The 22,149-nt window shown below is 57.8% G+C and overlaps 8 protein-coding genes across 8 annotated transcripts; 5 read left to right on the plus strand and 3 right to left on the minus strand.

Annotated features, from left to right (window-relative positions):
* Window positions 1-6: 6 nt before the first annotated feature.
* B0H64DRAFT_164701 (pseudouridine synthase) lies at window positions 7-3,432 on the plus strand. The gene is made up of 4 exons (XM_062798657.1): window positions 7-227; window positions 367-454; window positions 513-797; window positions 851-3,432. Exons 1-4 carry the CDS (start codon window positions 109-111, stop codon window positions 3,239-3,241), a joined length of 2,883 nt encoding a protein of 960 aa, XP_062659680.1. The 5' UTR covers window positions 7-108; the 3' UTR covers window positions 3,242-3,432.
* A 1,872-nt stretch (window positions 3,433-5,304) lies between these two features.
* Window positions 5,305-7,258, minus strand: B0H64DRAFT_164707 (kinase-like domain-containing protein). Its single transcript, XM_062798658.1, has 3 exons — window positions 6,289-7,258; window positions 5,571-6,232; window positions 5,305-5,514 (listed from the first exon to the last, which is right to left on the minus strand). Exons 1-3 carry the CDS (start codon window positions 7,000-7,002, stop codon window positions 5,361-5,363), a joined length of 1,530 nt encoding a protein of 509 aa, XP_062659681.1. The 5' UTR covers window positions 7,003-7,258; the 3' UTR covers window positions 5,305-5,360.
* A 2,166-nt stretch (window positions 7,259-9,424) lies between these two features.
* Window positions 9,425-11,435, plus strand: B0H64DRAFT_164718 (P-loop containing nucleoside triphosphate hydrolase protein). The gene is made up of 2 exons (XM_062798659.1): window positions 9,425-10,209; window positions 10,265-11,435. Exons 1-2 carry the CDS (start codon window positions 9,554-9,556, stop codon window positions 11,325-11,327), a joined length of 1,719 nt encoding a protein of 572 aa, XP_062659682.1. The 5' UTR covers window positions 9,425-9,553; the 3' UTR covers window positions 11,328-11,435.
* On the minus strand, window positions 11,299-12,896 carry B0H64DRAFT_397556 (uncharacterized protein). The gene is made up of 2 exons (XM_062803882.1): window positions 11,632-12,896; window positions 11,299-11,573 (listed from the first exon to the last, which is right to left on the minus strand). Exons 1-2 carry the CDS (start codon window positions 12,633-12,635, stop codon window positions 11,462-11,464), a joined length of 1,116 nt encoding a protein of 371 aa, XP_062659683.1. The 5' UTR covers window positions 12,636-12,896; the 3' UTR covers window positions 11,299-11,461.
* Window positions 12,897-14,831, plus strand: B0H64DRAFT_397560 (uncharacterized protein). The gene is made up of 3 exons (XM_062803883.1): window positions 12,897-13,242; window positions 13,303-14,162; window positions 14,221-14,831. Exons 1-3 carry the CDS (start codon window positions 13,201-13,203, stop codon window positions 14,354-14,356), a joined length of 1,038 nt encoding a protein of 345 aa, XP_062659684.1. The 5' UTR covers window positions 12,897-13,200; the 3' UTR covers window positions 14,357-14,831.
* Window positions 14,832-14,892: 61 nt separating this feature from the next.
* On the plus strand, window positions 14,893-16,066 carry B0H64DRAFT_397562 (uncharacterized protein). Its single transcript, XM_062803884.1, has one exon. It carries the CDS (start codon window positions 14,972-14,974, stop codon window positions 15,926-15,928), a length of 957 nt encoding a protein of 318 aa, XP_062659685.1. The 5' UTR covers window positions 14,893-14,971; the 3' UTR covers window positions 15,929-16,066.
* A 214-nt stretch (window positions 16,067-16,280) lies between these two features.
* B0H64DRAFT_432774 (putative transferase CAF17, mitochondrial) lies at window positions 16,281-17,634 on the minus strand (the record flags this gene model as incomplete). Its single annotated transcript, XM_062806014.1, has 2 exons — window positions 16,281-16,871; window positions 16,999-17,634. 2 exons carry the CDS (start codon window positions 17,632-17,634, stop codon window positions 16,281-16,283), a joined length of 1,227 nt encoding a protein of 408 aa, XP_062659686.1.
* A 1,135-nt stretch (window positions 17,635-18,769) lies between these two features.
* Window positions 18,770-19,659, plus strand: B0H64DRAFT_397566 (uncharacterized protein). The gene has a single exon (XM_062803885.1). It carries the CDS (start codon window positions 18,982-18,984, stop codon window positions 19,573-19,575), a length of 594 nt encoding a protein of 197 aa, XP_062659687.1. The 5' UTR covers window positions 18,770-18,981; the 3' UTR covers window positions 19,576-19,659.
* The last annotated feature ends 2,490 nt before the right edge of the window (window positions 19,660-22,149 follow it).

Consider the following 22,149-nt stretch of genomic DNA (forward strand, 5'->3'; position numbering starts at 1 on the left):
CGACAAAGCAATCGCCATCACAGTCGGTTGATACTGGGCAACATAATCATCGCTCACTAGCGACTCAACTCACGGGCTTCTTTGAGACATCCTCCCACTCAAGACAGCATGTCTCAGCGCCCGGGCACGCATGTGCCTGCCGTGCGTGCTGAAACGGAGAAGAACCTCGGTATCACACAGCGCTCGGCTGCAATTAACTTTGCCTGGACTGGCGACATTCGCAAACGGTAAGTTTATTTTGTTTTCAACCCCGTTCCACCATCAACGATATTATCGCGATTGGCGCTTCAGAGCTCAGATCTTGGTGCTATTAATTGTTCTGGCGGGTTTGTCCCGTACTTTGGACCTACGGCTAACATTTATCAGTTACACCGACTTTCTTGTCAATGAAATTCGGAAGGATGGCACTGTCCTTCATCTCCGTGATTTCATAGAGAATGAGCCCTCTCCCCAGGTCCGTACACTGTTCTGGTTAGCAATGTCAATTAAGCCGCTCTAACACCCCGTCCCAGGCTACTGTTGACCGCAAGGTCTCTGCTGCCAACCTCAACAAGTCAGACAGCAAGCCAGACAAGTCGGACAGCAAGTCGGACAACAAGCCTGACAATAAGCCGAAGGTCCACCCCATCTCTGAGGATGACCGCAAGGCCTTGGTCGGATTGCTCGGCGAGTCTACCACCCAAAAGTTGGTTGAGCTTGACGAGAGCGTTCAAGCCAAGAAGCCGTTAGATCCCAAGGATCGCTCTATTGTGTTCGATCCGGTCACCGATAGAGCCAAGCGGGGCACCATCCATCAGGTTTGTTTCGGCCTTGTTAATTTCAGAATCACATGTTTGCTAACAATAGATAGGAAATCCGCCGCATTTTCCGTTCCCGCTATGAAACGGTTGCTGATGCCACGGGCGTCATCACAGCAACCGCCTCCAAGTGGGCTCTCAATAACCGGGCCCCTAGCCAAAATTGGGGTGCTCGCCGTGACAATAGCAACAACAACAACCGCCGCGATCAAGCTCGTGAGTTTGCCGAGGCTGGCGGCGATTACCTTCACTTTACTCTCTACAAGGAGAACAAGGACACCATGGACGCAGTCAACACCATCGCTCGCCTTCTCAAAATCAAGGCCTCCAATTTTGGCTTTGCTGGCACCAAGGACCGCCGTGCCGGCACTGTCCAACGCATCAGCCTCTATCGCCAGAAGGCATCCAACCTCATCTGGCTGAACACTCGCATTCCCAACGTCAAGGTTGGGGACTTCACCTATTCCAACGACCCGCTGCAACTCGGTCAGCACGGTGGCAATGAGTTTGTTATCACGCTCAAGAGCTGCCAGCCTCTGGGTGGCGATAATTGCTCTCTTCCTCAGCGCATGAAGATGATCCAGCAGGCAGTGGAGTGTGGTCTCGCCCACCTCAAGCACAACGGTTACATCAACTACTACGGTCTGCAGCGCTTTGGGACTTACACCATCGGCACCCATATGCTCGGAATGAAGATTCTGAAGGGCGATTATGAGGGCTTCATTGACGACATTCTCCATGTCGATGAGGACACCCTCAAGGAGGTTCTGGGTGGCCATTCCCCGACCCATGGATCTGCGAAGGACCAACAAAACAGCCGGGATGACCAAAACCGTGCCCGTGCCATCACCGCCTGGAAGACAACCAAGAAGGCGGAGAAGGCCCTCGAATTTCTCCCCAAGCGCTTCAGCTCCGAGACTGCCATCATTCGTCATCTGGGTAGGAACCCGAAAGACTTTACTGGAGCCGTTCTGAGCATTACCCGCGGAATGCGCATGATGTACGTCCACGCTTACCAGTCCTATGTTTGGAATTTTGTCGCCACTCGCCGATGGTCCAAGTATGGCGCCAAGGTCATTGAGGGCGACCTCGTCTTGGTTACCGGCAGCCGTCGCCGTGACCGCGCCGATGATGATGAGTTCAACCCATACGACGACAATGACGACGACAACATTTATGCCCAAGCCCATGCCCTGACGGCTGCCGATGTCGCCAGCGGCAAGTACACCATCTTCGACGTCGTCTTGCCCACCCCGGGTTACGATGTCTCTTACCCTCGCAATGAGATCGGAGAGTACTATGTCGAGTTCATGGGCAAGCCGGAGAACGGTTCCCTGAGCCCCTTTGAGATGCGCCGCAAACAACGCGAGTTCAGCCTGAGCGGCAACTACCGCCCCCTCATCGGGCGTCTGATTGGCAGCCCACAGTACGCCGTTCGGGCGTATCGCGATGATACTGAGCAGATGTACCCCACCGACTTCGACTATGCTCTTCACAAGAAACAATCGGAAAAGCTCGCGAAGGCTGTGGCTACCGTGAAGACCAAGCCCGCTGCCAACCCTGTTGCCGACCCCAGTGTCAGCAGCTGGGCCCATTTCGCTCAGAACCCGGCTACCTACGACAACGCCATGGCTGCCGCACGCCGCCGCAAGGCCGATCAAGAGCCCCCTTCGGACGGAGTTGCCGTTACCAATGAGACCTGGGTCCAGACTGGGGTCGATGGCAGTGCCAAGCGTGTTAAGGTCGCGCGTCATCACCAACAGATTGAGAACCAGACCCAGGATGGAACCCATACGCCTTTCCCGGTCGGCAACGGTGCGCCCCTGACCGACGACACACAAAACGCCTCCCCCCCTCACATTCTCACGGATGGCCCGTTCCCCATGATTTCTCTCCCCCAGGGTGCCATTCCCACAACTGGTATCCGTGGGGTCTCGGACAGTTACTATGCGGAGACTGGCAAAATCCCTTACTTCGGCCCCCTTCCGGAGGGTATCAAAATGAGCAGCCCCCCCAATGTCCCCACCAACACTACCGATAACCAGGCAACCGGTGCCATCCATGATGGTCCGACCACAGACGCCAAGCCCATGACATCCGATTCGATGGATTGGTATGGAATGAACTTACCCAAGGTCCCCACTGCCACTACGAATACCACAGGTAGCGAGGCCAACGGTGATGGCATGGCTCTCGTCAAGGTTGAAGAAGCCGGCCATGCGCCCAGCCACACCGAACTCATCAACCACGTTCCGGTACCCGAACTCCGCACCGCATCGGACAACCCGCTTTCAGTCATGGGTGCCGACATCGACGAGAGCAGCATCGACCCCGAAGCCAGCCGGATTGCCGTGATTCTGAAGTTCCAGCTGAAGGCCAGCAACTACGCGACCGTCGTGCTCCGTGAGCTCATGGGCACGACTGTTGAGGAGCTCGCTCTCTAATCGCACCATGGCTGATGGCCTTGGTGTGAACCATCCAGCGCCATCATGACGGCAGGGCCCATTTTGCGTGTCCTTGCTATCGTCTCGGTACGGCATACCAGTGGCAGGTTTGCAACGGTTCCACGGTTGCGGCATGGCTTCTTGTTGGCCTACCTTGGCCGGGCTGAGCATATTGCAGTTCAAGTTTGGTCGATCTAGTTGTATCGCCAATGATTCGACCTATTTTCCCATCATAAGCATATTTGTTTTGCACTTTCGGCGTTGCGGTCTCGTTTTCCTGATTTCATTCTCGCGGAATCGCCCGAAGATTTGTCCGGGCTGGAGATGACTGTCGCTTTCACACCATTCTGAAAGCTTACTCCGACTTGTCAGCCAGCCTCCTTCATGAATTCACCACCACACAGGTCTCGTGTGTCTCGCCGCTGGCGACCTGCGCCTGCTCAGCTGCAGAGCTAAGTCTGAGAAACACCCATGTCCGCTGCGCGATTCTCGGGCAACCGCGTCTTTCTTCTCGTTTTTCTTTCGACTTTGTGCTATCTACCGATTCGGCTCGGATACCGGGCCGCACAAACTGGGGCGTTGGTATATTTTGTTCTGCTTTGCAATTCTCGCCTTGCGAGTGGGCTGCCATTCGGTTGGCGGCCTGCGCCTTTGCAAGCAAGGGAGAAAACATGGCACTTACATGACATGGCATAACACGGCGATGGGAACATCTGGCGGTCAAAACCTGGGTTTTATGGGCTTCTTCTTCTTTCGGCGTTGGCAGTTGGAGGGGGCGCGGCGAATTGCTACTGGGAAGGGATTGACATGACTTGACGAACCATTGAGATACCCCTTTTGCAGGACGGTAGATGGGTTATGTACGACTACAACGATACTAGGCCGGCGGGCGGAAATAAAAATGGTGATCCGACTGTATCTTACCGTGCTGTTATGTGATGTCTCGACGTTCATCGTCTCTGAATTGTGTACGCTCATCAATAGGGTTGATCATGCGGGTGTTAAACTCTGGCATATGTCGGGGCACAAAGGGAATTCGTGTAGTAACTACCTAAATGCAAGTTTGGCTCGATCGCTAACATGTCATCCCGGCCGACAAGAACGAGTGGCACCACTACACACTAAGGAAGCGCATGCTTGCTAGTTACCAGTAGATTAGGTCCTGCCTCACTAGATAGATGTGAACTGAAAAACACCGCAACTAAATAACCCAACCGGATCCAAGAAAAAGGTATTATACCATAATAACCAAAAGAGAACAAGGCCAAGATCGGTTGCCCATCCATCGCATCGCCGGCCAGGATCCGCACCAAACCAAGACAAACACACTTCTCATTCCTCTCCACCCATCCACCCGTCCATGAGTGACCCGTGATAGACCCAAACCAACCCCTCACTCAGCAAGGCACTCCAAACCGGCCAGACCCAGACCGTAACCAATTAGCTAGTTGGCTAACCACCTTTCCGATTCATGCATGCATACCCTCCCCTACAGAAGCAAGGCACATAAATCTTCAGTCCCCGTACTGAGAAACACTCCCGATGTCCCACCCCTGTTTGCCAGAGGAAAGTCGGACGTTGTTGGTGTTGATGATTGTGGTGTTAGGAGTTTTTACGATGACGACGATGGCGAAGGCGGCCTTCTTGGTAATGTTGGTGAGGCTGGGATTGGCGGAACGGTAATTGGAGGTGGTGTAAAAAACGACCAAACCGTCTTGCCGTTTTGGATGGCCTCAGTTTCCTGTTCACCCCACTCTGATGTCCAAGTGGAAGCTGTGATCGATTGGAAGAAAGGGAGAAGAGAATGCCGTGGCGCCTATCCCCCCCCGGAGGTCTTGTCGTTCATGCTGTCACTTGTTTCTCTCTCTGTGTGTATCTTTCCGGCGCCGCGTTATCGACCATAAGGCATACCACCTATGAGGGAGTTGCTAGCCCAAAGTTGGGGACACCGACCCCTTCACAGGACGTGGTTGTTGTTGTGATTGTTGTTGTCTGTATTTCCTGCTGACCCATGCTGTATCCGGATTCCTATCCCCAAGCCCTCTGCTCTGCCTTGTGTGCCCGGGGCAGCCTCGTGGTTGGGGTCGTGCCCGGGTTGAGCCTGAACACGTCCAGGACTCTATGCCTTCTGTGAAGCCTGCTCCTTATCATCCCAGCCCCATACTTGGGCCAGATAGCGGCGCATGTTGACGCGCTTAGTGCTCATTTCCGTCATCCAGGGGTGCTCCAGCATACGCCATGGGCTGGCGCGGCGAGACTGTTCTTTTTCAAGGCTGGTACAACACGGTTAGCTCAAGAAAGTGGTAGGGGGAGGGTAAAGGGGTCGTACCAGCACTCGATGAAATACTTGAAGCTGCCACTCCAGTAAATGTTGGCATCGGGTTCGTCTTTGAGCTTGGGCGTGGGGTGCTTGACGATGTAGGTTAGGAGGTCGAGGGGAGTGGCGCGGGGCTGCATCTCGGTGCCGTCTGCCGGGAAGGGGAAGCGATGTTGTGCAACCTCGAGCAGGGTGATGCCGGTGGACCAGACGTCGGAGGTGATGGTGTACGATTGCCCTGTGATGCGCTCCGGGGCCATGTAGTAACTGGTACCGATAAATGTGCTAGCGTCGCCCTTGGTGCCAAATTCGCCAGACACACCAAAGTCGCAGAGCTTCACGTCGCCGTTGCGGCAGAGCAGAATGTTGCTTGGCTTGATGTCGCGATGGATGATCTTCTTGGAATGCAGGTAGGTCAAGCCGTGGAGCACGCCCTCGGCGACCTTTCCAAGGACCTTCTCACCCGTACGCCCACCGAGCCGCTTGACCTCCTTGTAGATGCTGTCGAGCGATCCGCCCTCGCAGAATTCCATGGCAATGGAGATGGTGGAGCTCGCCGGGTCTACGAAGGCTCCGTAGTAGCGGCAGATATGTTGTGAGGCACACCCCTTGTTGAACCCCAGCTCGCGGATGATTTGCCTCTTTGCGTCGGGGTCGGGGTTGGTGGTGATGATCTAGGTGACTGTTAGAGGAGGTATCGGGTTGGTAACAAAGGGAAGCACCATCATACCTTGAGAGCAAACACGGTGTTGCCGCCCCTCAGCTTGCATTTCGTCACGGCACCTCCGGCACCCTCACCCAAGTTCCCGAGCTCGATAATCCGCTTCTCCATACTCACAATCCGCCAACCCTCGTCGTCCAGGTCGTCTACGTCTGCTGCCCGGGCCTTCTCGAGGCTGAGCTCGTCGAAAGTTTCCAGCCCATGCAAGCTGCCCTCCCTATCCAAGTCCATGCTCTCGCTCGCGTTGGAATACAGCGACCCGACCGCCGACACGGGGTCGCCGGTCTGCCTCCCTATCCCATATTGACTCGCAAAGGAGAGGGCGCTGAATTGGGAGCCGGCACTGGTGGGGTTGCTTGCACGACCGTCGAGCGGCCCAAAGCTCCCGCTTCTGCTATGGGCGGCGCTGCTTTCACTACCACCGCTCGCACTTTGGAGGCTAAGCTGGGGCTTGAGGGGTTGTTCTTGTGGCACCACGCTACTGCCCATGGGTGTCGCAAGGTGCAAGGTGGGCAGGGCCGGACGCTGGGGAGGCGCCCCCGGGTTTCCGAGGGCCTTTGCGTTGGGAGACGGAGGGATGGCGAGCCCGAGGCGGGGGGCGCGGCCGCCAGGGCGGGAGCCGGGGATGGCGGGCCGGAGGAGTGGTGGTGCCGCCGACATTGTGGGGACCGGCGAGGGAGTGTGTTGTTGTGGGATTCCGAGGGGGGGATATGAGGGCTTCATTGTGTTCGAGAGGGTATGTTAGCGTATAGGTTTCGAGTTTGTGTCTTCTCAGGACCGGATCCAGATATATTGCTCGCCCCCACTCCGACGTCTGTGTTTTTAAGAAATACACTCTCTCTTCTCGGGCGAGGGCTTTAAGAGGGGAAGAACTAGCTGAGGGGACGCGAGGTGTTTCGGAGAGACAAGCACCGAATATCAGAGAGAAGGAAACGGCGACCTAAGAAGCGGGAAAGAAGACCGGTGGAAGAGGAAAGGCTCGTACCATGGCTGCAGCTCCGTCGCTGCTCTGGTTCTGGGAACCGGGCATTATTGGGCGCGGGCGGCTGGTGGGTTGCGGGCCTTCGCTGTCGACCGGTGACTGGCGACTGGAGACTGGAGACAGCAAACTGGGAGTGGTTCGCAGACCAACAGGGCGATATGCAGAGCCTGGTTATCCCGATCAAGGCCGGCTAGGATAATAGGGCCGAAGGGGATCGAGCGACAAGCGGACAAGCCCGCGATGGGGCTGCCGAATGGATGCAGGAAGCACTGGGCCAAGAGAAGTGGAGCGATGCGCAACACGACAGCAACGCAGTGCACAAACGGACGCAGGCAACACTGGATCGAGCAGCTGGCGGAAATGCTGCACTTCGGGGTTTCTAGCAGCTGCGGCAGCAGCAGTAGCAGCAGCAATCTGGGTCTCGGCTGGCTGCGGGCGGGCGGTGGTGGATTGGATCAGCGGCTCCTTTCGATCTGACGACGAGGAGAAGGGACGCAAATGACGCAGATTCGTCCGGTGGTCCAGTAGCGATGCGGCGTGGTGTTTAGGCACTCGGGAGTGGCTTTCCGCGGAGTTGAGGGAGTTGATTGTTCGCCTCTCTTCGACTTCGGGTTGAGTTGGTGGCCGCTGGGGAGCAGCTTTCGGGTGCGGGAGAGGGTGCTTTGAATCAAGCACAATGGATCGATGGAACAGCCCCTCGATGGGCTAGGCGCCCTGCCTCCCTTGCCCAGGGGCGTCCTGGCTCCACAGTTCAGTGATTGCTCAAGGCCGGCCAATGCCGCGGTCGGATGCGTTCAGGGGGTCCTTGGCCCTGGAAAGGCGGGGTGTCGAAGTGACAAAAGAGGTTCTGATGCGCCCGGGATCCATGGTGGACTGGCTCACTGGCTCACTGGCTCGCTGACACCGAGACAACTGGAACGCAGAAATTCCTTAACTACTTCGTACTGAGGTATGTACCGTATGGAAAGTCTACCTGGAAGCGCGATTGGAAGACTCAACGAGGCAATCTCGCCAGTGAGCTGCACTAATCGAAGAAGTCCAGGCAGGAGCGGATGAGAAGCCCTGTGATCTACACAGTACGTACGGGCACTGTAACACGAACAGAAAAGCCAAGCAAACCAGCAACCAGCACCAAGGTATGAACATGTACACATGAACTTGGAAAGCAAATCAAAAGCAAGGCGAGCTGGCGGATGAGCAGAATGATGAAAGGATCCAAAAGCTCTCAGGTTCTGATGGGCTGCAAGGGACAGTAGCCGCCACGGATTTACGCGTGCTGGACGCCACCACTGGCCACTCCATCCTTCTTCCCGCCCTAGCATTTGCTGTGCATGGACCGGATGCGCTGCTCCCCGCATCGTCGCATCGTTGCATTGTGTGAGTTCGAGTCCGACGAGGACAGTCCTGCGCCATGTGGCAAGTGCAGCACGGAAGCATGCGGAAAGTATGTAGTACAAACCTAGATGAACTTTGCTGTAAAGGGACCTAGTTATTAGGTCCTAGTAACTAAATGAAAGGGTTCTGTTAACTACCTTGGGTATGTACCTACTATGTAACTACCGTGCCAGGCTGACGTGAGGACTCGCCTTGCCGAAAGGGCCGCATCTTTCTGATTATCTGTGTGGTCCGCTGAGGTCCGTTCAACGTCACTGATGTGCTCGGGTACTCTGATGGTGGTCAGCCGATATCTTTCCGGCCCCAGGATTCGGCACTGTGCCATCCCGGTGCAAGCGTCCTTGGAGTCCTTCAGGGGCAAGCAGGCGAGGCAGGGCAGCTCGGCATGCAGGCGGCCGGCCAAGCTGGAAGCTCCAGGTCTCCCAGCAAATGCATCGACTTCTCAACCACAGTCCAGGTCCGCATCTCGAATTGATTGGTCTGTCGACTCGTCACCTCAGCCAAAGCGCGTTTGCTCTGAAAGGTCGGACATGGTTTGGGTGCTCGGGGGTCTGATCCTTTTTACACCGTGCTTCGAGGGTCTCGACTGTGTTGGACGCAAGATGTGGTTCCAAGCGCCCAGGGCGGGCGCCTCTTGATGTTCAACCGTGTTAAGCGCCGTGATCAGCAACTTCGTTGGTTGAAGGCAAGGATGGGCTCGTTTGATGTTAAAGCGGGACTCTCAGCTACCCGAACCCGGCTCGAGCCCCCGATCCACCGTTATTCGCTGCCAAGGGCACCCCACTTCTTTTTCTCAAACCCCTGTCTGAAATTTTCGGTTCTCGAAAACAACAACAGCGACGAGGTCTCACTGGCATTTGAGAGGCTCCCGGAAAATTGCATCTGCAAGGTGACTAAATGGTCAAATTAGTCATGCCATCAGTCTCTGTGAAAGGTCGGCGCAAGGAGGCGGCGGTGGAACGAATCGAGGAGATCGACAGGGCTTCAGATTCGGGCGCAAGTTTAGCATCTGGACCAGCATCACCATCACAAGAAGCATCAGACGCATCAGAGGATGAAATCGATAACAGCGATGACAACGATGAGAACGCCGCCTCAGATTCAGATTCTCTAGACAGTGCCAGCCCCAGGAAACGACGCCGCACCTCTCCTCCGGTTAGCGATGATGAAAAACCCAACATTATCAAGTCGGCCTTTAATGTGCCCTCACGCATAAAACGGAAAGCCCAAGTCGAGGCCAGTGTCGGAGTCCCTCCTCAGCCAAGCAACCCCGAACCCGAACCAGCGTCCCGGGTCACGGCCCCCTTGGATGCCAATACCACTTTCGAGTCGCTTGGTCTCCGGCCATGGCTAGTGCAGTCACTGGCTAACATGGCCATCAAGCGGCCAACCGCCATTCAACGAGAGAGTATCCCGATGCTGCTGAAAGGGAGGGACTGCATCGGTGGGAGCAGAACGGGTTCGGGTAAGACGGTGGCCTTCTCCGTCCCTATTTTCCAAAAATGGGCCGAGAACCCGTCTGCCATCTTTGCCGTCATCCTGACGCCTACTCGGTGAGTACCACGTCTCTCTTCCGGCAAGACGATGCCAGGCTGACTCTCCCATCAGTGAGCTTGCTCTCCAGATCTACGAGCAAGTCAAGGCCATCTCGTCGCCACACTCGCTCAAAGCCATCCTGGTCACGGGCGGGTCCGACATGCGGTCGCAGGCCATCGCCCTGGCCCAGCGGCCGCACGTCGTCATCGCCACCCCCGGCCGCCTGGCCGACCACATCCGCACCTCGGGCGAGGACACGGTGTGCGGGCTCCGCCGGGTGCGCTTCGTAGTCCTCGACGAAGCCGACCGGCTGCTCGCCGCCAACGGACCCGGCAGCATGCTGCCGGACGTGGAAGAATGCCTCGGCGCGCTCCCGCCGCCGGCCGAGCGCCAAACCCTCCTCTTCACCGCGACCATCACGCCCGAGGTCATGGCGCTCAAGAACATGCCGCGGCAGCCCGGGCGCGAGCCGGTCTTCGTGTGCGAAGTCGACACGGACGCGCTCGCGATCCCGCCGACGCTCCAGCAGATGCACCTGCAAGTACCCGTCACACACCGCGAGCACTACCTGCACATGTTCCTCCTCACACCCGCCAACGCGGAAAAATCGGCCATCATCTTCTGCAACCGCACGTCGACGGCCGACTTCCTGCACCACCTGCTCCGGCTGCTGGACCACCGCGTCACGGCGCTGCACTCCAAGCTGCCGCAGCGCCAGCGCGTCGACAACCTGGGCCGGTTCCGCGCGTCGGCCGCGCGCATCCTCGTCGCCACCGACGTCGCCGCCAGGGGTCTGGATATCCCCGAGGTCAAGCTGGTAATCAACTACGACATCCCGCGGGATCCGGATGACTACATCCACCGCGTCGGCCGTACGGCGCGTGCGGGCCGCAAGGGTGATGCTGTCACCTTCGTCGGGCAGCGGGATGTCGAGCTGGTGCTGGCGATCGAGCAGCGCGTGGGCAGGCAGATGGAGGCGTGGGAGGAGGAGGGTGTGAACCTGGAGACGCGCGTGGTGAGGGATGCGCTCAAGCTGGTGGGGGAGAAGAAGCGCGAGGCGTTGTTGGAGGTGGAGGAGCACAGGGAGGTGGGCGGGAAGAGGAAGAGGGGGAAGCAGAAGCTGAGGCTGGAGTAGATGGGCGAGTTCCGACGGACTTTTGTAAAAGCAAAGCCTGCCTGCTAAATAGAGATACCACACAACCCATCAGCAACCACCGTGGCTTCTGTAAGCCGAACCTAACCACGGTGCCTGATCCCACTGGAACCTCCCTACTCCTCATACAACCTCAACACCCTAACCGCGTTCCCACCCATGACCATCCCCGCCTCCTCACTCCCCTCCCCCAGCGCCTTATTCACCGCCTCCACATTCAACCTCACACTCTCCCACTCCCCCTCCTCCGCCTCCCCGGCCTTCTCCCCCACCGGCGGAAAAAAACGGATGATCCGTCCCAAACATCAACCTATCCGCGCCCCCCGCGGCCTCCACCGCCGCCTTCAACCCGACCTCACTATAAATCACCGCATCCAGATACACCTGCTCCCTCAACACCTCCCACACCGTCCTCCTCCCCCCCTTTTTACCCTCCCCCGCAGCCAACGCCGCATCATGCACCACACAGCTCTCGATCCTGCCCGCCAGAAACGGCAACGTGCCCCCCGCGTGCGCCAGCACCATCCGCAGCCCCCGCACCGCGTCAAACACGCCCGCCAGGAACATGCGCGCCACCGCGATCGTCGTCTCCATCGGGAACCCCAGCGCCAGCGGCAGCACGTGGCCCTGCTGGGTGGCGCGCTCCCCAAACACGGAGTTGGGCAGGCCGTAGTGCGGGTGCAGGAAGACGGGCAGGGAGGCGGCCGCGAGCACGTGGAAGATGGGGAGTAAGGACGGGTCGTCGAGGCCGGCGCCGAGCCCGGAGGTGCCTAGGATGATGCCACGGCAGTGGGGGAGGGTGGTGAGGTGGGTTATGGAGGCGAGGATGGTGCGGGTGGGGGCTGTGAGGGGGAGGGTGCCGAAGAAGAAGAGGGTTTTGGTTTTGGTTTGGGGGGTGGTGGTGGTGGTGGTGTTGGTGTTGGTGCTGCTGCACATGGTTTCGAAGGAGGTGTTGATCTGGACGGCGGTGGCGCCCGCGGTGTCGGCGGGGAGAAAGTCTAGCCAGGGGTTGGCGAGGGAGAGGACCGAGGTGGTGATGTTGTGGTGGGACATGAAGGCGAGTTTGGCGGGGAGGGAGGTGAAGTGCTTGGTGAGGGGCCGGCCGGGGAGCGGGGCGGAGGGGTCGGCGAGGGCGCGCTCGAGGGAGGGGATCTCGGATTCGAGGAGGATGAGGCGCGGGTCTGGCGAAGAGGGGAAGGTGCGGACGAGGGGGATGGTGTCCCGCGATGAGAGGATGGAGATGTACTCCGGCGGGTACATGTGGGTGTGGATGTCGACGACGGGAGCCATTTTGATCGTAGTCCGGGAGGTGATTCCTGAGTTATTGGTCTTGTTGAGTTTGCAGTTTGTGTGTGAAAGAGGGACGGGTGATAGATTGTAGGTGTCTTTTGAATACTAACCGTACTACCACTACCCAAACACAATTCGCACCTGCCCGATGAGATGAACTGGGATCCATGAACAACCTCACCTCTCATGCCAAGCCGGCAGTCACCCCGCACTCCACCTCCCGTCTCACAACCCCACTTGGTGAGCTGTGAAGTCGATCATTGCAGGGGTGTTATCGGTCTAAGAGCAGGGGTTGCGGCCTAACGATAGCTGCCGGAGCAGTGAGAGTCGAGCACAGAAGAGGGCACCGCATTAGACGGACCAGCAAGTGATGTTGGAGCTAGAACCGTACAGCATGGTACTTTCCGTCTCTATCTAATTACCGGCCTGGTCCTGTTCGGATATCTTCCCCTCGTCACCTCGGACTCCGTTTCCTCAATTGCTCGCTCTTTTAAAGCTCCCTCCCGTCCGCGAACAGGAAAGAGATTCCTCGTTTTCGGCAGTAGATAACTGATCAAACCAAAACATGGAAAAGGCCGCGGTGCAAGGAGATGGGCTTCTCATCCCGGTAGGTGTCCAGACCACCTGACTTCCACTTCCCAATCCTCGCCTGACCAGGACACCACAGCTCATCGACTTCTCCAAATTCCTCAACGGTTCTCCTCCCCAAAAGCTTGAAACTGCCAAAGCCATCCTGACAGGCTTCCAAACCGCCGGATTCATCTACCTCTCCAACCTCCCCATAGCACCCTCCACCGTAGCCCAGGCCTTCGACCGCTCCGCCCAGTTCTTCCGCCTCCCCCTTTCCACGAAAGACTCACTCGCCTGGTCCACCCCTGAAGCCAATCGCGGCTACTCCTCCCCAGGCCGCGAAAAGGTTTCCCTTCTGGCCAACGACGCCGATGTCTCGGCATTGCGCACCTCCATCCCCGACATCAAGGAGTCCCTCGAGATCGGCCGGGAAGACGAGCCGGGCCACCCAAACCGCTGGCCCTCCGAGGAAGCCGGAGAAGGCGCGCCCAACGAACTGACCGGCTTCAAGCAGAGCATGCTCTCCTTCTTCGGCGACCTCGCCGAGCTGCACACGTCGGTGATGCGCGCCATCGCGGTCGGCATGGGCCTGCCCGAGACGCACTTCGACCGCTTCGTCAGCGACCGCGACAACACGCTGCGCCTGCTGCACTACCCGGCCGTGCGGCGCGACGTGTTCCAGATCAACCCGGGCCAGGTGCGCGCCGGCGAGCACTCGGACTACGGCTCCGTCACCATCCTCTTCCAGGACCAGCGCGGCGGCCTGCAGGTCCAGAGCCCCAGCGGCGCCTTTGTCGATGCCACCCCCATCGAGGGCACCTGCGTCGTGAACGCGGGCGACCTGCTGGCGCGGTGGAGCAACGATACGATCCGGAGTACGGTGCACAGGGTGGTTGAGCCGCCGAGGAGGGAGGGTGGTGAGGATGGGGAGACGTACCCGGCGAGGTATAGCATTGCGTGAGTGACCCCTTGAAGGCGAAGGCGTGACAGGGGATGTGTCGGCTGACTGATTCAGATACTTCTGCAACCCCAACTTCAAGGACTTCATTGAGGCTATCCCGGGCACGTATGCTGCCGAGGCGGACAAGAAGTACGAGGGTATCAACAGCGGGGAGTACCTGGTTCAGAGACTGAAAACGACGTATGGATAAGACTTGAAGGAGAAGTGTGATTGTAACTCTGGATACATATATATGATATGTTTGTTCGCATGCAACCAGCGGTTGGAACGCATCTTAGGACCGAATGCGCCCTTCGTTATGCGGATTTAATAGTCCTTTCCACCAACGGCGATATTGTTTCTGAGAGAACCTCAGACAGGCCAGAGCTCATGTAAAGAGACGGGTTCGGGCCTCTACATGGATACATTATTCACTGTTTATACCGAATGTGAAAAACAGGAGAAGTGGAAAGTTTGCCAGTCAAAGTTGGCCCTGCCAGTCTTCACTAACCAACGGCAGCGGTGGTACCTAGGTAAAGAGTCACTCGGTGGATGTCGCGGGGAGAATCATTAAATTTAAATAGACACCAGAAAAAGAATCTATGAAAAATAGTGAAATAAAAAGAGAGAAAAGAGCAAAAAACTAGAATAAAAGAAAGTTGGTAAAAGACGGAAGAGGAATAACTGGCAGGTTTGGCCGGGAGTCCTTCGCTGCAGACCCTTTAGGTTTCCTCTGCAATGGAAGCTTGGCACGCTGAACTTCCTCCCACGGTCCCACCTCACCCAACTTCCACCACAACTTCCACCCCCCACAACCAACCGCAAAATGGCCGACCAAGACCTCATCAACTACGCACGCGATGCCGCCGGCAGGGGGGACGACCTGTTCGCGCTGCTGGCGACGGACGCGACGGCGTCCGAGTCGGACATCCGGCGGGCCTTCCGCAAGAAGGCCCTGACCGCCCACCCGGACAAGGCCGGCGACGCCTACGACCCGGCCCTGTACGAGCGCATCGAGCGCGCCCGCGACGTGCTGCTCAGCCCGGAGGCCCGCGAGGCCTACGACAGCGGCATGCGCGCCATCCTCCAGAAGAAGCTGCAGCGCGAGCAAATGTCCGACAAGCGCCGCCGCCTCGTCGAGGACCTCGAGCGCCGCGAGGCCGAGGCCAAGCGCGCCAAGACGGCGCCGCAACCCCAGCCGCACGACGCCGAGCGCCGGGCGATGGCGGAGAGGGGCAAGGCGAAGATGGAGGAGATGAGGCGGCTGCGGGAGGAGGCCGAAGTGCGGGAGCGGCTGGCGAAAGAGAAGGAGGCTGCTGCTGCTGCTACGGCTGCGGCGGCTGCTGGCAAGCCAGATATGGGCGAGACAGCACCAGGCGGCCATCCCACACCCCCACCGGTGGTGGACGACTACGACGAGCGGATCGCGGATCTCGAAATGCGTCTGAAGGAATCGCAACAGCGCAAGGCTGAGAAGCGGCAGCGCAAGGAGGAGCGGAAGGCAGAGAAGAAGGGAAAGACCGGGGAGAAATCCGGGTCGCCGCCAGCGCCCGCGTCTCCAGGGGAGAAGATCCCAAACAATCCTCCACCTTCCACCGCGGCAGAACCACAGGCTGACGAAGACAAGCTCTCCAAGCCCGTTGAAGCCGTACCTCCCGCGCCCCCGCCTGGTGCTGGCGGTCCTCCCAAAGCAAGCGACCGTTTTGCATCAACCTTGGCGAGATTGCGCGCTGCCCAGGCGAAAAAGGACGAAGAGAAGAGGCGGAAGGCCGAGGAGTCATAAGCAGTAGCGGGTGAGAGTGCGCCGTAGAGCCGACCGAGGTCCGATAAAGTAACGTACGATAGAATCATGATACCCCATATTCATATAGACTAGGTGTGTCGTTGCGGCACCACCAATACCAGCCGTTTCACGAAAAAGTCGAGAACAACTATGGGGAAAACGTGGTTGACGCTGTCTCTGTTTTTATGTCTATGACGACGAGGCCTTTGAGGAAGAACGCCAACCCTGATCATAAGAGGCATCAGACAGGAGCCGCAGCTCTACAGCCGAAACTCCACCTTCGTAACCCCGACCCCAAGTATGCAGCCATGTACAAATATGATACAACCCCCTCCACCTCTCCAGGCTCTAACTAATGCCCCTCGCGATTCGCCAGCGCACTCCTCAGCCAGTCCGGCACGAACGCCTTAATCCTCCCCTTCCTATCCTTGCCGTCCTTCTCCCCCACCGACACCGTAAACTCATCCCCCTCCACAAACCCGGTCCCGCCCGTCTCCCCCGGCAGCACCACATCGGTCATGATCTCCAGCCGGCACAGCGCAAACCCCAGATTCCCCACCCCGCCCAGCCACTTGCCCGCGCTGCGGCCCGTCTTGCCCACGCGGCCGATGCTCTCCCCGGCGGGCACCGCCTCCGCGCTCACCGCCACCAGCCACCCGTCCTCGTCGACGCTCGTCACCACCGGCTGGTACTCGTCGAGCCCGCGCGGCACCGCCCACGCGGCGTCGTCCCGGTCCGGGTACAGCACGCACGGCAGCAGCCGCTTGCGCACCACGCCGCGGTGCTCCGTGCGGATCGTCAGCTCCTGGCCCACGTAGCAGCCCTTGCGGAAGTCGATGGCCCCCATCGCGTCCAGGTTGCTCTCGTGCGGCAGCGCCTGGTTGTACAGCAGCTCGCGCTGGCCCTCGGGCACGCCGTGCTGGATGCGGCGGATGTGGTAGGCCTGCTCCGGGAGCACGTCGACGGGGGTGGTGGGAGATGAGGGGCGGGGGGTCGGTGGTGGTGGTGGGGGAGAAGGTCAGGATGCGGCGGCCGAGGTTGGGGGCGCGCGCGTCCTCGGCGATGATGACGGTGTCGGCCGGGGAGGAGGAGAAGGACGGGATGGCGGTGGGCTCGGTGGGGTTGGCGTCGTCCCAGGCCTGCCAGACGCGCGCTTCGCCGTGCTCGAGTACGCGCACGTCGAACTTGGCGCGCAGCTTGTACCGCTTGATGTGCGTCTGCAGGCGCTCGGCCTCGGCGGCGTCGACCTCGACCAGCCAGCTGTGGCCGTCCGGGTTGGAGGTGTCGCGCAGGTCGCGGTAGATGAAGACGTCGTGCAGGATGCGGCCCTGGGCGGTCAGGAAGGCGGCGTAGAAGCCGTCGTCGGAGCGGAGGTGCTCGCTGGTGGGGTTGGGTCCGGCATAGCCCGGAGTGAGGTTGGCGGTGATGACGCCCTGGAGGTACTTGGCGGCATCCGGGCCGGAGACGGATATGAGTTTGCGGGAGGAGAGTTCGGCGATGCCGGCCGGGGGGGAGGGGCCAGGACCATCAGAATCATCATCGCTTATGAACAGCACGTACGAATAGGCACGGCGTTGATGGTTTGCGGGGAGAGGGAGCCGAGTAGTGAGACAACCCCGCCAAGCGAAGGCGCCACGGGCCCTTACGGGGGGTGCCTTTACGGTGGCCCTTACGGTGAACGCTAGAGCCCTCCATGCTGGCTGCATTGTGGTGGTGTCGCAAAGCGGATGCGGCTATGCGGCTAGGCTCCTAAGGTTGAGCTAGGTAGTTGACGTTAAGCGGGGAGCAATCATCTGAGCTCCTCATCTGAGTGTGCAGGAACCCGTGGAACTTGCAGTGACGTCGATCAATCCGATCTGTCCGGTCGGGAAATCGTAATTTACGCCGATCGGCAAGCGGGACTTTGCAAACGCCGAAGTGGTCAATGCGCCAGTTAGTGACCGTTCTCGACAGCTCTTCGGCCCTATGGGTGGATCTGGGGGGATAAGATTTATCGCCGGTCCTTGCTTCCACGAGGGAATGGAGACTCGGAGATATGATTACCTATGCCTGCGCGCGTCGGGTCTACCAAGTAACGTTCGGTTTCTTTCATGCGCCCGACTCCTCGACATACTATGGACGCGGGCCTAACGTATCCCCGCGGGAGGATCCCACTCATCGGTTCCATAAATTCCAGGTTTCGACATCTTGAGCGCCGGGAGCGACCGGAGCAAGCCACATGTCCTACGCCGGCACAGGTCGCGGTGTCAGTTGACTCATCACGCCGAGTTGTTGCTCGCCGGCATTCTCGCTTCACGATGGAAATCATGGTTGGAAGTGCAAGTTCACTTCACCAATCATCTACCATCCATCTAATGGCACCTGTGATAATTATCCCGCAAGGCGGAAAGGGCGCTTGGCCTGGTCACCAGACCGGAACAGGCCGTATCGACCTAAAAGGTAGGTGGAAAACGTGAAGGATTAAAACGGTAGGGAACGCTTTTTCGCTCTGTTTTGGCTCTTCCGTTTCCTAGCTCCGTTTCCAATCTCTACCCTATTCTGTTCCTGATTCTCTTTTATCCTTCTTTCTTAACTGTTTATCCTTTTGATCCCGAGAGAAAGGCCATGCAGGATGCAAGAGGTACAAGCATGATGTTGGACAATATATTCCCAAGGATGAAAATATACGAATAGGTAGGTAGGTACCTATCTATCATTTATAGTCAAATCTAGGTAATTTCTTCTATACCTAAACACCTATATAAAACCCTTCCTATGCTACTGTTTTTTACCAACGCCGAATACAAGTCCCTAAGGAAATACCCTAATCCACGCCGAGTATCTAAACTCCTCTCTCTCCTCAGACTACCAACAACTCAACGAGTATACCCCTGCGCCGGCAATTCGTCGGCGGCTGCAGTTTGGCCCACCACTGCCTTTCTCGTCTTCAACAACCAACCCAGGCAGCCAACCCAGGCAGCCGTTAAAGGCTGCAACTTGCCCACGCACTCTCGACCCGAAACTCCATCAATACCTAGCTATTCCGTCCCTGCAACGCAACAAGCCCAACAGACATGACGGATTCTAACAAATTGAGTGAGAACCCTACTCACGATGCCTCAACTCATCTGGATGGCAAGTTCCCATCCTCCCAAACTTCAGGCAAGGACGACACGCTAACGGCACCGCTAGGACCAGAGGCCGGCCGCGACGACAACGACGGCAAACAAAACGACTTCGAACCCTGTACCTTCTTCTTCTACGGTAGCCTCATGGACCCCCAGGTGCTGATGGCAGTCGCCAAGCTGGACGACCAGCCCGACCTGCAGGACGTATGGGTCGAGGGCTTTGAGATGAAGATGTGGGGTGGCATCTACCCGGTGCTGTTGCCGATCAACGACACCGATAACAACAGCGGCGCGAGCCACCGGATCAAGGGCAAGGCATGGCGCGCTACTACCATGGACCAGTGCCTGCGGCTTCAGCGGTACGAGACGTCAGCGTACGAGCCTGCCGACTGTCGTCTATACCACCCGGGGGGCGGCGAGCCGACCAAGGGTCTGGTGTTTGTGTGGGCTCGGGATCCCGGAAGTAATCAGCTCGCGGAAGGGGTATTTGATTTGGAGGATTGGCAGAAGACTCATAAACCGAGTCGCTTTCCAGTTTAGAGTTCTGTTATAGTTAGGTACTGCTCGTTCCGGAGGATTCTGGAAATTCTCCAGGAAGCAATTCAATACAGTTTCTACGATTAGTTTACTGTTACAGACATTGATTGATTTTTGTTATACACCTTTTGGCTGCACCGAGTTAATCAGACGATACCAGTTTACCTTCGAGTAATCCCTTTAGAAGACGGACAAAAGAAGAGCAAACTCCAAGCACAAATCAGATGTCGACAATGGAAACAAGTTCGAGTCCCCGACAGTAGGAATAAAACGAAACCCATCCTGAAGCCCAAAGAAATGTGCTTACTCCATTTACTTTTCTTTTACCCTCTCTCTTTTATTTGACTTATTTTTCTCCTTTTACTTTTATTTGTTCTTTTTGCTTGATTTCTTGCTTTCCTTTCGGCTTTTTGTTGGCCAGGACACCGGGCGTGCTGAGTCAGCAACCACACGAACACATTTGAGTACCTTCCAGGATGGATCCGCTCTTAGACGGCCCACAAGCCGATCATGGTGGTCAATGGCAATGATATCCTTCCGACCCTCCAGCTCATCGGTCCTTTCCCGCAGGCCCGATATGCAAAGCATTTTCTCGTGCACCCTCCTTCTCTTAGGGCGGCTTATCAGAGCTTCAGGCCTCTGTCGTACGGCAGCCGGGAGATGGGCCGGGGGACGCGGGGCACGGAGGAGTTGCCGATCCCCCCGCTAGGGTGGCGCCGCTTGCCCGTCGATGCTTCCTCGCCAACAACGTTTCAAAAAACATGATGCGAGGCTGTGACTTCCTCTGATTCTGCCGCACCTGAGCAGCCAACAAAGCCAACAAACGGACCGCCAGTTGACCTATTTTTTTCATGATCTTGACGCTTCCAACTCTGCCCCCAAAGGGCACGGCTGCATGATGTTTAACCCAATACTGCTTTATGTGCCGCCCGCGGTCAACTGATGGCCGAGCTGTTTCACGTGAGGACCCGTTGCGGAGACCTTGTGATGCGATGCACACCTGGAGCCCCTCTTATGGAGAGCCTCCTTCCAGACCTCCCCCACCATCACCGGATGCTCGAGTGTGCCCGGTGCCCCTCCTTTCCGGGCCATTGCCGGTCAACCCCCACACATGCCGAGAAACGGAAGAGGGAATTCCTCGACCTATGGGCATAACCGGTGTCGGTTCCGGGGGGCGGAGAGGCCCGAAGTCCTGCATAGTCCTGAGGTTGTTGGCGAAACACTCACCGGTTGGGCGGCGATTTAGGACCTGCGAGATTGATTGTTGCCTCCATGCATGATGCTCCATGGCGGTGACGAGAAAGGTCCACGTTGACCGCCAAGTCATGAAATTGCTGCATTGTTCTCACGGCGTGATACTGTATCGTCGCACAGCCTCAGTTGCCTTTACCGAGCTCACGCTGCACTGCGAAGGGTGTCGCCGCGATGACCCCAAGCCTCGGCGGGTGAGTTTCGAAACGTTGCCTCTCGGTAACACCAACACCAATGCCAAATGCTCAGCATGATCCGCAGCACATCCCCCAGAAACTGAAATCGCCTGGCGGATCGCCGTTTTTGATTACGTTGGATCCCCCCTGCCCCAGGTTGGCGAGCAATCGTTTCCTCGAACTTGGGCGAACGAGGTTATCCTAAACGAGGTTTCCAAAGTATGAATTTCTGGGGTCCGGGGATCGTTCAGGCTTTCTTTTTTGGGTGCTCCGTCTCCACCGCAGGGACATCTGAGCCACCCTCACCTCAGGCGGCATCCGCTTTTGCATCAGAGTTACCCCGGATTGGCGCGATTGGCAGGGCTCATAGGGCTTTTCGAAATGAGAGAGCACGGCACGCCTGAGTCAGCCCGAGAAATTAGGCATCGCACTTTGGCCCTGCAATCTTCATGCAATCGAGCCAGAAACGCAGGCGCGCAGTCATCGTGTCAATCGCAGAGCGCGCGCAGGCGGTGAGCGGAGATGGTCGGTGTAAGGATCCAGCGAAGCAGGGCGATGCGTTGGTATTGTTTTGGTACGCCTTGTAACGAGTGGGAAAGGTTTGCCGGGATCAGGTCGTCTCGTCTCGTCTCTGCGGCGCGATGCAATGCCAAAACCCAACTGCAGCTAAAATCAACAAGCGACGGCCTGGTCGACCCATCCGCTTGTAGCAGCGATGAAGCTCCTGAAACCGTAAATCCAAATCGGTTCAAACGAGCCTTCGAGGTACTCGACCCTGGACTCGGCCGCCCGGGACCGTCTCGGCCTTGGCCACCGCCCCGAACGCCGCGGGCCGCGAAACCCCCAAAATCCATTAACTCCTGCCCCAACTCGTCCATCACGCCCCCAACACCAACTATAGAAAACAAGGATCGTGAAGCGCGGGAAATGAGCGATGATGAATCAGTTACGCACGCCCACCAACACACCTCATCAGGTAGGCTAGATAGGTCACGCCGCAACAAAACCCAACTGCCGCCAATACCACCACAGCACACACGTAACCTCGCATCCCAACCCGACGGGCGGGACTAGGTGGACTCGCACGCAGTGTTGTCAGCCCTGTAAATCTCCCACGACAAGTCAACAAACCCAGGATAATCCACGTAAC

This window comes from Chaetomium fimeti (genome assembly GCF_033439085.1).
Source record: "Chaetomium fimeti strain CBS 168.71 chromosome Unknown B0H64scaffold_4, whole genome shotgun sequence".
In the NCBI taxonomy this organism is placed as follows: Eukaryota; Fungi; Ascomycota; class Sordariomycetes; order Sordariales; family Chaetomiaceae; genus Chaetomium; species Chaetomium fimeti.